This window comes from Nanorana parkeri, unplaced genomic scaffold (assembly GCF_000935625.1).
Source record: "Nanorana parkeri isolate BGI_ZX_2015 unplaced genomic scaffold, ASM93562v1 scaffold123, whole genome shotgun sequence".
NCBI lineage: Eukaryota > Metazoa > Chordata > Amphibia > Anura > Dicroglossidae > Nanorana > Nanorana parkeri.
This window is the reverse complement of record NW_017306391.1, coordinates 2161447-2172961: the sequence shown is the minus strand read 5'-3', so window position 1 is coordinate 2172961 and position 11515 is coordinate 2161447. Positions and strand designations below refer to the sequence as shown.

The window sequence follows — 11515 nt, the reverse complement described above, 5'->3', positions numbered from 1 at the left end:
CGGGTTCTATCTTCAGTTTGTTCAGTTAAGGTTTGAAAATAGAAGCTGGTTGGCATGCACAGCTGCTCCATAGTTTGTCTGCTCCAGTCTTGGTATACTCCCCTCACACTGTCTATGAAAAGGCCTGAAGAATAAATTGTCTTATGAAAACGCCGTAATGGACACTCCGATGGCCCATTAGAAAATTCTCCTTATGTTAAAGGAGAACTATAAGGTGAGTGATTTTCACTCATCCTCATAGTTCTACCCGACCTGTGACAATGAAACTGTCACAGGTCGGCTCAGTAGATCAGGAAGTGAGCGAACACATGCCGGCGCTCGCTCACTTGCAGATCCTGTCACTGCAGAGAGCCGTGGCAGGGGAGAGACTGGATTCCCCTGTCCGATCCTCCAGCGCTGACTGGCGGAACGGGAGGGGGCGGGCACAGCTGGCTCTGCCTCTAGATAGGCAGAGCCAGCTGTCACTCATGCAGCTGGGTGGATCCAGACATAATTGTCGGGATGCGTTTCAGCTGCGGCGTCTCAGTATATCGCAAGCTGTAGCTCGCGGTATACTGAGCTTTGGGTGATGGGAGGACGCTAGTTACCTTTAGGAGAACTATGGGGGAAAGCCCTAACCCCATAGTTCTCCTTTAAAGTACCTGCTGCTGCATTTCATGCATAGGGAAGGTAGTAGGATAATGTAAAGTTGGCCTTCATAAAAAATAAAGTTATCTGTTCATGGCAGTGCTACCAACAATCAATCTGCAGCTTTTTTTTCCTATCAATTGTGCAGGTCTTTATTTGGTCTGCTTTATGTATTCTTCATCAGCGTAATTCACAGATACTTGCAAAATACGTGCAGTTGGCACATGACTGCCGTGGTAAATATGACCAGAGTTGTAAACAAATTGTATTATTGTGTTTGATGAATTGTGATGGTTAATAAGCGTAATAGCATTACCCCACAAGAGACCTTTTTAGATGCATGCAACAGGCTACAAAATGAACAGTGTTACTTCAATTGTAGTGGTCGGTGGACAGTGGTTCTTGTTTAAACGAAAAGTCTGCTTACTTGTAAACTGTTTTTCTACAGGCAGACACGGGCAAGGTCAAGAACAAAGGTTGGCAACAAAAGAATAAAACAGCCAAAAAAGCATCCAAATCTAAGAAAAAAAAGCCAGTGAAAAAAAAGCCACCACCTCCAATTTTATCTCAACAGAAACCATCTAAGCAGAAACAAGGAAACGATGCAACAGGCAATGTGAGTATTTCGCACAGCAAAATCCAGTGCTTTGCTCATACTGGTTGCTGTCTTCTACAGCATACATTTATTTTAGTAATCAGTTTGCTAGTTAATGTCTTTCCAATTTCTGTCATCTTCAGGATTTATGCTAAAATGGTACTTAAAAGAGAACTATGGAGTATCCTTTTTATCCCATAGTTCTCTTTAGGGTCACGGGAGGAAATATACTAACATCCTCCCGTGACCCAAAGTCTATATCTCGCTAAATACTAAGCTCGCTAAATACTGAGAGTGCCGCAGCCAGGACGGATCCCGACAATATTGTCGAGATCCACCCAGCTGGCTGATTGACAGTAGACTCTGCCTATCTAGAGGCAGAGCTAGCTGTGTTGCCCCATCCGTTCCTCCAATCAGCGCTGGGGGATTGAGGAGGGGGGAATCCCTGCGGGGAGCGGTGACTGTCAAGGGAGATGATTGGAAAGTGACCGAGCGACGGTATGTGTTCACTCACTTCACTTCCCGAATAATAAAACCGACGTGTGGCAGTTTCAATGTCACACGCCGGCTCTAACTATGAGGATGAGTCTAAATCGCTCACCTCATAGTTCTCTTTTTTTTTTTTTTAACAAACAAAATATAGAGAAATCAAATGGTTTCTTTCTTGCTCATTAAGGGACACACACTTGGTTCAGTTATTTAGAGACAATCTGTTTATGCTGCTACCTTCAGAAGGAATGGACAACGGCAAATAAAAAAGCAGTTGTCCAGTCAGGTATACCTCCCTCCCACTCCCATCATGCTTTAGCTAGTGTCCTTGGAGGGTGCGCGTCTTTTGTCTATTGAGAAAAGTTTTTCTGTTTTTAGTACTGGTTTTTTTTTTTTTTTTTTTTTTTTTTTTTTTTTTTTTTCTTTAATTAGGACTTCATCTATCTGTTGCTAAGCTGGGCTTTTTATGTAGCTACAATATTTATTGGTACAGTTGAGCACCATTACCCACCTCCCCTTTTCCCAATGTTTTCCACAGGGATGGTTAACGTGCCGGACAGTTAAGTGTTGTGCCCAGTGGTGTATTCTGGTTTGGGGCTCCTCCTCCTAAATTTCCCCAAGCCTTTCCTGCGTAACCTGCCAGCCGCTGGATACAGTGCACAAGCTGCATCCAGCTTTTGACATGTTCCGCTATTAGTGTAGCAGGAAAGCTGTGGTCTCAAGGGGGCTGTGCAGGATCTGTGGTGGTCTCTGCAGGGTCTCAGGGGGGCTTTGCACAACAGATCCTGCAGAGCCCCCCACCGATCCTGCCCAGCCCCCCTTTCAGCACATCAACGCTACCTTTTTGTTTTGCTGTGTCAGACAGCACTACCAGCTTGTAGCCCTACCATTTGATCTTGCTTCCGCACTCTGAGTGTTCACCAGGGTACTAGCCACTGTGCTAGACATGCTATGCTCACAGGGCATTCCCATTCTGGGATATTTGGACAGCCAACTGTTGAGGGAACAGTCCGCACAGGTTCTGACTAGCAATGTGATGCGGACAGTCCAGACCTTGAAAGAGTTTAATTGGATCCCCAACCTTGAGAATTCTGCAATAGAACCAACATGTGAATGAAGAATCTAGCAATGACCGCAGACAAAGCTCAAGCCAGAGTTTTTCTTCCCCAAGAAAAGCTTTTAGCACTCCACTCCCAGACTCGAAATCTGCAGTGCAGCAACCATTCAACTCTGTCGTGCTACATGAGAGTTCTGAACCTCATGCTTCACATAATTTGCTTAGTTCCACACCAGACTCCTACAATGCAACATAATGTTCTTGTAGAAAAACATTAAGGGGCACAGGTCCCACATCTGTGTTCGCAGTCTAATCCTAATTCTGCTGTTTTACAACACTGAGGCATGATGGGAGTGGAAGGGGTTATACTTGGCTGGCCAATGACTTTTTTTGCTTGCAAGTGTCCCAATTCCGACTGAAGGAGGCAGTATAACTCAATTGTCTGCAGATTAACTGAATCCTGCGTCCCTTAATGAACTCCAACAAACTGATTTTACGGTAAGTACAAAAATCCTTTTTCGCATCTAAGGCGGTAGTTTGTATTCATCATCATTAATGTTTCTAGTTAAGTTACTGTGCTTGATTTTTTTTAAATTTGCTATAATGTTCATGTCTTGGCTAAAGGTTAGAAGCTTAAATGATGTTGCATCTTTGAATGTTATGTTGTGTAGAATATGAAGTAGGTATTTTGTGTGCCTAGTTTTATCTTTTGGTGTTTTGGAGGTATCTGCACTAATTTAGTGTATTAGAAAGTCAATAACTATCTTTTTTTTGTAAAATATGTGAAAGCAAGATGGCTGCTGTTAAACATGTTTATTATGCTGCCATGCGTAGTTAGACCCACAGCATGGAGAACATGTGTGTTTAATCATCCAGGTTAAGTTGTTGCTCTCCCTGTAAAGAGATGTTCTGTGTAATAAGAGCAGCAATTTGGTAGATGCTGAATCTATGCATGTATCACTATAAATACTAGAAAACTTTTTTTTTTTAAGGATGTTGCGGCAAAAGAGGAAGAAGATGATCTCTCTGAAAAAGCCAGTGACTCTGAAGATGAAGATACAAATAAAGATTCCCAAAGTGATGGAAGTGACAAAGAATCTGACAGAGAGAATGACGAGAAACAAGGAAAAGATGATGAAGCGGTAAGGATTGTGGTTTCTGTACATGGATTTTCATGGACACGGATTTTCCTAGTTGCAATATGTTTTTGTTTGGTTTTTTTAACGCTATAATCTACCTTCTGCTAGGGTAAGTGGAGATGCAGGCATCATAGACTTACCTTGCGTCTCTGCTCGTCTCCCGGCCGAATATCCATACTGCACATCGCCGCCCCAAGATGCTTTGCGGCAGGCCGAGCAGTTTCGGATTCTCGGACGGGAGCGCGCGGCAAAGACTAGGTAAGTTTAAACTGCTGTTAAAGCGGTTTTTTTTTAAATAAACTTTTTGCATATATCTACTGCTTGATAGCAGTGGATATATTCAAAAAAAAGTTGAGGGTTTAGAAACCCTTTAATGATTTGATATTGACTCAGACATACAAAACATAAGCAACATAAGTCAGGGTAATATATTTTGATTATAATGCACAGCATCCATTTATGACTAACTGATAACAATATTTCAAAGCCCAGTGTCATTACTATTGACAAGAACAAGTAATTACTTAAATAATGTTCTCCTGTAGGTTCAACTTGATAGACTTGTTTTTTTTTCAACCTAGCTACGCAACTACTTTTCAACCACTGCTGTGCCCTTTTTCTCACACTGAAAACCGGAGTTCTTTGGTGTTTAGCTAGGTGTAAGAATTGGTTGTTTTGCCCTGCTGCACTGCCCAAGATGGAAATGCTCTCTTGCCTCTGGATTTATCTACAATTAATAGTAGTTTTGAATTAAAGCTCTAGTATCAATTTGTCTTGCTGGATTCAAGTGCATGTTGGAGCAAAATGTAAAAGCAAAATATGCATTACACCTGTGCAATACATGCACTTTTCCCCATGTTTTATCCCATTAAATACCCTGCAAGTACTGGAAAATACCAGTTTATCCACCAGACATGATAAAAATTGAGGATTCAAGTCCTGTGTGACGGCGCTCTCCTGAGGGATGGGTTTTTTTTTGGTTCTGACTTTCTCAGAACTTTTAGTTGAGTGGGGGCTGTGTGGAGGAGGATGGTGTTGAGGTGGGGGTGGCGTGCGGCTTCAGTTCAAAGTGGACCGGAGTGTCCACTTGGTAAGGGTGCAAATCAGAAAAAAACAAAGTCTGAGGCGCAACTGCCCTTGGAGTTGAACAGGTGAGAGTATAGCAGGAGTTAAATGGGCTAGGGCATGCAGGTTAAATGCTGCCCGAGAAGCAGTTTCGTAGATATTTTACACTCGCGAGGTTCTTGAGGAAGTGTAGTCATCGACGACGGGGTTCCTGTTGGAGGCAGCGTCCGGCGGTCTCTTCTGGGACTGGGTGCTGGGACATCAGATACCGGGTCGAGGTGCGATTCTATCAGATGCCTGTGTGTGGGACGTGCTGCTGGGCTGGGTTGCGATGGCTCGGGTCACGTTGTTTCAGCGGAGCTGGAGCGTCTGGTCTGGTGGCGGCTGGTGGACGTCAAAAACGTGCTGTGTTTGAGGAGATCTGGTTCGCTGGCAGGTGGGGGACGCCGATCGCGTCCTGTGTTGGATACGGAGCTTGCGATGCGGGCAGTGGCTCTCTGTACGAGGTGGATGAGTGACGAGGTGCGCAGGCGCCGCCGAGCGACGGCGGTCGTGTTGGTCCAAAAATGGATAGGACGCTTGTGGTAGTCTAGGCAACGCGTTTCAAAGATCACGTCTTCTTTATCAAGCCAGGGTAGGGCTTGATAAAGCACCTGCGCACCTCGTCACTCATCCACCTCGTACAGAGAGCCACTGCCCGCATCGCAAGCTCCGTATCCAACACAGGACGCGATCGGCGTCCCCCACCCGCCAGCGAACCAGATCTCCTCAAACACAGGACGTGTTTGACGTCCACCAGCCGCCACCAGACCAGACGCTCCAGCTCCGCTGAAACAACGTGACCCGAGCCATCGCACGTCCCACACACAGGCATCTGATAGAATCGTACCTCGACCCGGCATCTGAAGTCCCTGCACCCAGTCCCAGAAGAGACCGCCGGACGCTGCCTCCAACAGGAACCCCGTCGTCGATGACTACACTTTCTCAAGAACCTCGTGAGGGTAAAATATCTACGAAAACTGCTTCTCGGGCAGCATTTAACCTGCATTCCCTAGCCCATTTAACTCCTGCTATACTCTCACTGTTCAACTCCATGGGCAGTTGCGCCTCAGACTTTGTTTTTTTCTGTTATCCACCAGACATGCATGCGCCTTGTCCTGCTTAGGGCTTACAATAAAGATAATTTTTGTGGACTTTGTGGTGTTAGCCCTGCCCACTTGTTTTTAGCTAAATTACTCAAACCCTTGTTCTGTGCTTTTCTTAACAGCCTTCCTCAATTAGGCGTGCCTTCCAATATATGCTAAACGGGGATTATGATGTGAAGAGGGGGGCTTCTGATGTGAAAGGGGAGAATTGTAAATGAAAAGGAGTTTATTTTAACTGGGACCTGAATTACCTATATTTCATGGCTAAGCTCCACCAACTGCCTTTAACTTAATTGGTCACTGAGGCAGTCTTTTTGGACAGTGAATCGCCAGTTGGCAGAGCTTAAATTTGAAGTCAGTGAAAGTCCGCCCCAGTAGCTTAGGGGAACTACATTAAAGCATTGCACAGACAAAGCTTTTCTCACTATTAATAAAATGTGAGTCTGGAGTTTAGTTTTAAGTGTTTGTGTCAGGGATGCCCTATACCTTCCTTTCCAGCAACTGCTTTTTTCTGATGCTCCTGGGTTGCTCTTGTTCTCCTTCCAAATTTTCATAAGAGTCCAGGGTAGCTAAATGACTTCCAGTCTGGATGACAGTCAGTCCATTGAGGAAAGGGCTTGATACCAGGAACACACCGCCTGTAGTCCTGTGGACTGCAGGGGATGTTATCATTTTGCAAGCAATGTAAATTGAGGGCATTAGAGTAGACTTCCTCCATGCAAATGCAGATCAACTACTAACACCCACTCCATTTGATAGTAATTGTATGGCAATGTTTTACACAGGCAGATGACAAATAGCTGCTGCCACCTAGGGAACCCAATCTACCTACACTCTGATGCTAGCCACACTCTGTCACACTGATTCAAGCAGCAGTGTAGAAAAAACCAAAGCAGATGCTCATACTGATTTATATAAATTTTGCATATGATGGCCGTCCCACTGGTTTACATCTGTCATATGATAAAAATGTAAATAAAGCCCTCTGGTGTCTGACAATGCATTGTGCTTGAATTTTCTTTGTCGACCTACAGATAGGGAAAACTAGTATACTGTTATACAGTATGCAGTATACTGTTATGCGGTATACTGTAATTATCTGCTTCGTCAGCAGTACAACTGTGGTAATTTAGTGCTAGCATGATTACAGAAGAGAACCTTTCCACTGCAGCTCGGCAATGATGGTGGAGTTTACAATTGCCCTATCACCAGCCTTTGTACTGCCCACACGCCTGCTTTGTACACATAAGGAGTATTTAAAGACTCCTTCCACTGGCAAACGATGAGCAGAGAGCATTGACAACCCTATGATATCACAAGCTGTACAACAGTAAATTAAAAAATTTAGCACTGGAGGGAGGCATACAAATTTTTTTTACTGGTTACAAGAGACGTAACCACCGATTTTACTAAATTGTTAATGATTATATACACTTTAGATACAAATAGATGTTTGCTTATAAGCAGGAATTTTGTTTCTTAAAGTTTAAATTGGAGTACTTTTATAGCATATTCCCCATTGTCACCCTTACACCTTCATTACAGTCTCTCTGTCGATATCTTAGCTTCAGCTGATGCAGCTTTCAGCAGGAAGATGCTGCAAGCTGCGGTTTTTGAGTAGGTTTTATCTCACTGTCTAGTCTCAGGCAACAAAAATTAGGCAAATATTGTTAAAATCAGACTTTATTTGTATAATTTTGTTCTGCGTTTGACAGATGTTACCAGCAGAGTCATTCTCATTACGATTACACCTCTGCCTATGATGTTAAACGTGCTCTGGCATTCCCCATTGTATCTTCAAATAGATCATTTGCTAGAGTTTACCAGCATAGCTGCATATAGTTTTCCTTGAGAAGTATGTTGAAGCTGATGTTAGTTGTTTGGGGTTCAGTGGAGCTGGAGTATCCATTATGTCATGTAACTGAACAACCTGAACTCAAAATCTCTTGTATTTGGGGAAATTGCGATTATCTAACCATTTTCCAGGTAAGCAATTTATCTGGGACATAATGGCGAGCTGTAACTTGCAAACTTGGCTAGTAGTTACATGCAGGTCCAGCCTTTAAGAATTTATGGTTGAGTTGGGTTTATAAGTTCAATTTAGTAGTTAAGGATACAGCATTGTTGTGATACAATATTTCTCTTATCGTCTATTGAGGGACACAGCTCTGAAGAATTCTGAGACATAGGATTATGCTGCTGCCTCCTGGAGAAATGGACACTAGGTAAAAAAAATGTTTTTAAAGCCTGCTACTTTATGGACATTAACCTCTCGCACCTGTCAGTTTCGCTAAGTGTCCTCAGGAGAATGGATGTCTCCTTCCCTTCTAGTTTATTGTCAGGTTGCTTCTGTTCTCAATACTTATCCTGTGTTCGTGTTTTTATTGTTTTTCTTAACTCAGGAACAGGGCCATAAAGTCGTGAGTAAACAAAAGAATATATATATATTTACCTCATGTTTTATAAGGTTGGGTGTTTTCCCTCCCTTTTTTATTTTACTTGGGCTGTGTGGTTTTAAACTCCTATTTGGCTAAATGCTTTTATGTGAAGTTACTTTGGATTGAGTTTATTTAAATTTCCTGCCGTCTCTTTAAGAGACCGGGACTTCAATTTGACGAAACACTTGTTTTTAGCTACTGTGCACTTGCAAGCATGTGCAGTCTGTTTTTCTGGTTTCCTCACAGCCGTGTATTGCATTTCTTTCTGTGGTGAAGGTGGATGGAGCAAATTCGCCTTTGCTTCCTTTGTTTGTCCTCAATTTCAGGTTGCTTTTGGGGAGAACAGAGATCCTTTTGTGTGTTTTTTTATTTTTTGTTTTTTTATTTTTACTTCTTACACAGCCATTCTTTGATTATTCTGCTGTCTGCCACAGGTGGTTGTGGTACCTCGTATTTTTACCTCACACCAATCGGGGCTGAGTATTATTGTGTCTAAATGTGTCTGAGGCAGAATTGTCTGAACAAACTCATTAGCAGGGCACGGTGTGTGTTTGTTTTTTGTTTTTTGTTTTTTTTTTTCTTTCCAACTGTGTGTCCTTATTACTAGTTTTATTCAGCAACTTTGTGTTAGTGTCACCGATGTTTCTGGTTCTTGCAGTCACAAGTGGGCTGTACATTACAATGCCACTGGGGTGTTGCTAAGGTGACCTGTGCTTGTTATACTTTATGTACTTCAAAAGTGGGAGAGCTCTTCTCTTTATTTCTGCTCAGGCTTGCTGGGAAAACGGTTACGGTTTTATTTCCCTCCATTTCCCTGAATACTGATGGTGTAGTTTTTACTCAGTAAGGAGCGGCCAGACATTGGTGACATTTATCTAGGTCACAAATTGACCCGCCCAGCACCAATTGCACAACCAAAGAAACCCTCCCGTGGCCCAAAGAGTTGATGGAAAACCAGTATGGCCGCCTCTTAACAGACAAGGGATCCTGGAAACTGCATAGAAAAGACACTGAGCGCCTAACTTGGTGCAATGATCCCTTAATTGATGAAAATAAATAAAAAACACACTTTGTTCTCACAAACGAAGCAAGACAAATGTCACATCGGACTTGTAGTCCTCACTGAGTAAACTGCTGTGCAAATTAATGAATAGTCCAGGAGCTCTGCTGGATGCAGTGTCTCCCTACCAGTGGTCCGAGCTCTGGCCAGAGCTGACAGGAGCAGCTATGCTGTCTGCATTCAACAGAGATGCAGACCATGTAGCTACTCACGCAAGTCAGGCACGCGGTCCTTGACCGTGTGCCCGACTTTTCAGCTGGCTGCGGGCCACATAGTACCGGCTTGCTTCTAGTTTTTATGATGCCTCTGCCCCTTTGTTTTAGACTGCTTTTTGAACATCCCTGCGTCTCAAAATTATTTACAGCTGTGTCCCTCAATGGACTCTATTTGAGGAACACCGCTTCCTGTTCTTATTTCCTTTTGTATCTGCTTGCTACAACTGGGAGGTGTGAGCTGGAAGAGGTTATATACTTAGTGGCAGGTTTTTTGTTTTTTTTTTGCCTAGCGTCCATTTCTCCTGGAGGCAGCAGCATAACCCTTCGTCTCAGAATTCTTCAGAGCTGTGTTGCTCAATGGACTCAGATTTTACGGTAAGAACAAAATCCTATTTGATATATTACATCTTTAGTAACATTTATTTTTTTTTTTTTTTATCATTTGTCTTCTAGGAATGGCAAGAATTGCAACAGAGCATTCAGCGAAAAGACCGCGCCTTACTGGAAACCAAATCAAAAATAACACATCCTGTATATAGCTTATACTTTCCAGAGGTAATTTAAGCACACTTTAGGTCTCGCTATTGATTTTAGCTTTCTTTAGTGATTGTGGGAGGTACTGTTTGTAGCTTCCCTTTATCCTTCCTGGTGCCCCACACTTCTGTCTACTTGGTGTATGTGTATACTGTATGATTAAATTGTAGGCAGTGGATCCTGGGAAAGACTTTCATTTTTGAAGTCCCTAGCCTTGATGCAGTTTTGTGCCACTGGCTTATTTCGCAATCAAAAATAATTTGAATTAGTATAAAATGCCCTCCCTGGGGAAGACTTAGACACAAAGATTATATCCCATTACAGGCATTTCCCAAAACCCCTTACTGGGTGCTCACCTTTTATTTGGAGGTTACTCTTAAAACTAGGGATGCATCGATACCGGTATTTGGGTAAATAGAATATTAGTATAAAATGCCCTCCCTGGGGAAGACTTAGACACAAAGATTATATCCCATTACAGGCATTTCCCAAAACCCCTTACTGGGTGCTCACCTTTTATTTGGAGGTTACTCTTAAAACTAGGGATGCATCGATACCGGTATTTGGGTACCGAGTACAAGTACTGATATATTTTTTTCCGGTACTCGCCGATACCGAATACCAGAAAGTCCCATTCAGGAAGCCAGGTGGTGTGTAATGACTGGACACCTGGCTTCCTGATTAGCCAAAAGCCGGGCAGCGTGTAAAGACTCGCTACCCGGCTTCCTGATTAGCAAGGAAGCCGTCCCCATGCTTCTCGTCACTGTGTGACGAGAAAGCATGGAGTCGGCTTGCTGGCCAATCATGGAAGCCGGGCGCCATGTAATGACGTGGCGCCTGGCTACCTGATACAGGAAGTATCGGGCTAGGCATCGGAGCATTTGGGCGAGTACTCGGTATCGGTACCGATACTAGTATCAGTGCATCCCTGCTTCAACCATTCTTACTGGACTGGAAGCCAAAAGCAACAGAGTACCTTAAAGTCATTTAAGAGAATCTGCCACTTTTGCCTTTTCAGTGCTTCATTGGAGCACTCCGTAAATAAACTGCCTAGTATATAACATATAATATAAGAAAGTGGAAGATGTGTTGCTTCACTATATCGGCTCCAGAGAGAAGTATTGGTAACCCATTATTAAACTGTGGTCTCA

General features: G+C 43.3%; 1 protein-coding gene across 1 annotated transcript in view; it reads left to right on the top strand.

Moving 5' to 3' along the window:
• The window catches only part of SEC63 (SEC63 homolog, protein translocation regulator), a 58852-nt gene that overhangs the window by 39742 nt on the left and 7595 nt on the right, over window positions 1-11515 (top strand). Inside the window, exons 16-18 of the mRNA XM_018553536.1 lie at window positions 1076-1243; window positions 3761-3910; window positions 10284-10385. Of these exons, the coding sequence (XP_018409038.1) occupies window positions 1076-1243; window positions 3761-3910; window positions 10284-10385 (420 nt within the window). The remainder of the gene's footprint in view (window positions 1-1075; window positions 1244-3760; window positions 3911-10283; window positions 10386-11515) is intronic.